Source organism: Sinocyclocheilus grahami, unplaced genomic scaffold, assembly GCF_001515645.1.
Source record: "Sinocyclocheilus grahami isolate Dianchi unplaced genomic scaffold, SAMN03320097.WGS_v1.1 scaffold730.1, whole genome shotgun sequence".
In the NCBI taxonomy this organism is placed as follows: Eukaryota; Metazoa; Chordata; class Actinopteri; order Cypriniformes; family Cyprinidae; genus Sinocyclocheilus; species Sinocyclocheilus grahami.
In genome coordinates, this window is record NW_015505909.1 from 728,062 (window position 1) to 731,206 (window position 3,145).

General features: G+C 41.9%; 1 protein-coding gene across 1 annotated transcript in view; it reads right to left on the minus strand.

Moving 5' to 3' along the window:
* The window catches only part of lama2 (laminin, alpha 2), a gene marked incomplete at its 5' end in the record, with an annotated part of 106,098 nt that overhangs the window by 98,535 nt on the left and 4,418 nt on the right, over positions 1 to 3,145 (minus strand). The window contains one exon of the mRNA XM_016244669.1: positions 2,062 to 2,273. Within this exon, the coding sequence (XP_016100155.1) occupies positions 2,062 to 2,273 (212 nt within the window). The remainder of the gene's footprint in view (positions 1 to 2,061; positions 2,274 to 3,145) is intronic.

Below are 3,145 nucleotides of genomic sequence, written 5' to 3' on the forward strand. Positions count from 1 at the left end.
GAGAGAGCGAGAGAGCGAGAGAGCGAGAGAGCGAGAGAGCGAGAGAGCGAGAGAGCGAGAGAGCGAGAGAGCGAGAGAGCGAGAGAGCGAGAGAGCGAGAGAGCGAGAGAGAGAGAGAGCGAGAGAGCGAGAGAGCGAGAGAGCGTGGTCCGTCACAGGGCTGTCAGTTGATTACATCCACCCTTGCCATGCTTATTAAAGAATAAATGATGCCCAGTTCATGGATGATTTGTTCTATTGACTTCAGTTCAGATCCAGTTCACAAAACCAGTCTGAATGATTTGTTCACAAACTGAACTGATCCAGTTCTTGAGTTTGACTCTGTGATGTGCTCTCAACAGCTGATTAGTGAAGGAAGACATTTTGGTCCGTTTGAGATACAAAGCATCATATGACTCCAGAAGCTTTTGAATATAGTTGTATGAATCACTCTAATACTAATATGTTTATGGTGCTTTTATGATGTGTTTTGGGGTGTCCATGCCATATTCTTTGTAACTGCATAGAAAAGAACAACCAGAACACAACTTCAAAAATTTAGTTCAAAAACATTTTAAAATGTCTCCTTTTAGGATCCATAGAAAGTCATTCAGGTTTGAAATGACACAAGGGTGAGTAATTAAAGGCACAATATGTAATTTTCGCCGATGGAGGGCGCGCATTCAAAATAAACAAAGAGACAAAGGCGTAGTTTGATGACGCCGTGACTGAGTGTTGAATCATGGTCTTTGAGTTGTGGTCTTCATCCCCACAGCCGATGCAATCCGACGGGACTCGGACAGAAATCCAAAATCTTACATATTGTGCCTTTAATGACAGAATTATCTTTTCCCATGCTCCTTCCCATTTCACACGATTAGATACTGTGACCTTGAGAATCTTTGTAGGTTTTAGCAAGGATTTAAAAAAAAAAAACTATTTAAACTGTAATAATAGCTCCACATTTAACAAAGCACATACAAAAGACCTGAACCAGAAACAATGTGACCTGTTTTACAGAATATGGAAGTTTGTTATGCATAACCCCCCTTGAAAGTAAAGTAAAGTAAAGTGTTCAGTGACTGTTATGGAAGATTGAAACACTTGTGGCATCAAATCTCAGGTTCGCAGTGAAATACTGTTTTATCAACAACAACAAAAATGCAATACAGGAGAAATCATCTCTCAGACTTTTTTTTAATAAGTTATTTAATAAGTTATGTTGCTTGTGGTCCTTCTGAATTTAATCTGAGACTGCTTGTCTTCTTGCCCTTGCCCTTCCCATTCCTCTTCCTCTTCCATGTTGTCGTCGTCCTCCTCCTCCTCCTTCTCCTTCTCCTTCTCTTCCTCTTCCTCCTCTTCCTCTCCGTACACCTCCTCCACCTCCTACACTCCCTTTTCCTTCAGTTCTTCCTCCACTCCCTCCTCCTCCTCTCTGGTGTCCTTGACCTCTTCCTTCACGTCTCTTTGGGGCCATTGTTTCAAACCTGAATGAGCTGACTTTGGCCCCTTTATCTATCCATCGAAGGTTCTGATTGGTGTGTGATCAATTTTGACTCCTAGTGTTTCCACCAGGGTAATTGTGTGCTAATTGAGCTCAAGCTGTGCTGACTTGAGTGAACAATATTGAATGCTAGTGCTTTCTAAATGACCACATGGTGTAAGCACTGAGAAATGTAGGGATTTGTGTGTAGAGTTTTGCAGTGACAGTTCACCAAATCTGACTCATGTGTCAAAGCAGGGGAATAGTGTTTATAGTTTAGGGAAATGGGTGTGCTTTTTTTTTTTTAATAGCGTTGAAATTTTTGTTCAAAATCCTGGTTATAGTGTTTTCGCAATCGAGAAAACTGTAAGATAAACTGTGATTTATGTGTAAATGTATATAGATCTTGCATGCTGCTTGAGAAGCAGCTTCTGTGTTGCCTTCACAGTCAACAGAAAAATGATCAATCTAATTTATGATAAATGATTTGCATTCTGGATGGAACCAATCTGTGCTCTGGCTATGGATCACAGTCCAGTAAATGCTGACCTATGGTATGAGTGTGTGTGTGTGTGTGAGCCTGCAGGACTGCAGTGTACCTGTAGATGGCGCTGTGTTCCTGAGCGTAGGAGGCCCGGAGCAGCAGACGCTCAATGTTGTTGAGGACGCTGTGGAAGTCTCTCTTACTGACGGGCAGTCTTGAGGCGTGATGCAGAAAGCTTTCAGGCAGTAGATCTATCCTGCGCTCAGTTGTGGAGAACGGATACACCACGACCCCAGAGCTGTTGTCAATCATCCTCAGCCCGCCGCCCTGGAGAAAGAGGAACACATCAAGCCTTCCTCCTGTCCGTTATCACATCAGGTGCAAAACTGCTGTTGTTTAGTAAATTACACACTGGCTAAAGAACAAAGAAACAGTAGCATTTATGTGTGCATGTTTACATGGCTATGCACTTAGCTTAACAATTTGTCCCTATAATTGAGTGAATAACAAAACCATGTAGTCTATAATGATTAATCAGCTTAATAATCAGCTTTATATACAAGAAGTCTTTGTATGTTCTCAAATTAAGTAATTGTGTATGTGTGTGGGTTTACTTATGTGTGTGTGTGTGTGTGTGTGTGTGTAGTATGTGTGTGTGGTGTGTAGTATGTGTGTGTGTGTGTGTGTGTCAAATAAGGTGATATATGAAGAGACGTGTGATGAGTGTATAAAGGATGAGAGAGATTGTTTTGATGGAAGGAGGAATATTTTCAGGAAATTATGTCTAATAAATTGTGAAGAATTGTGCAAGTGTGTGTGTGTGTGTGTGTGTGTGTTATGTGTGTGCATGCATTGATGCAATAACAGGTAACCCATACATCTCCGCTCTGACATTGTGAGCGGACTCATCCTAGAGCATTATGGGATGGGATTCATTCGGCTCGTTTATTTACCACCCCACCACACTGACTGCTGCGAAAATCAGGCTTTATTGACATGCACAAGCACAAACACACACACACACACAAACACCGCTAGAAGATTGAGGATTTATGGGAGCTGGACTCTCTATTTGCACAGATTTAATGAGGTATGCACATGCAAAACAGGGCTTAACGAACAATAATTACCTGTCATACACACATGAGCACAGGAGCACACACACACACACACACACACACACACGCAAACACACACAC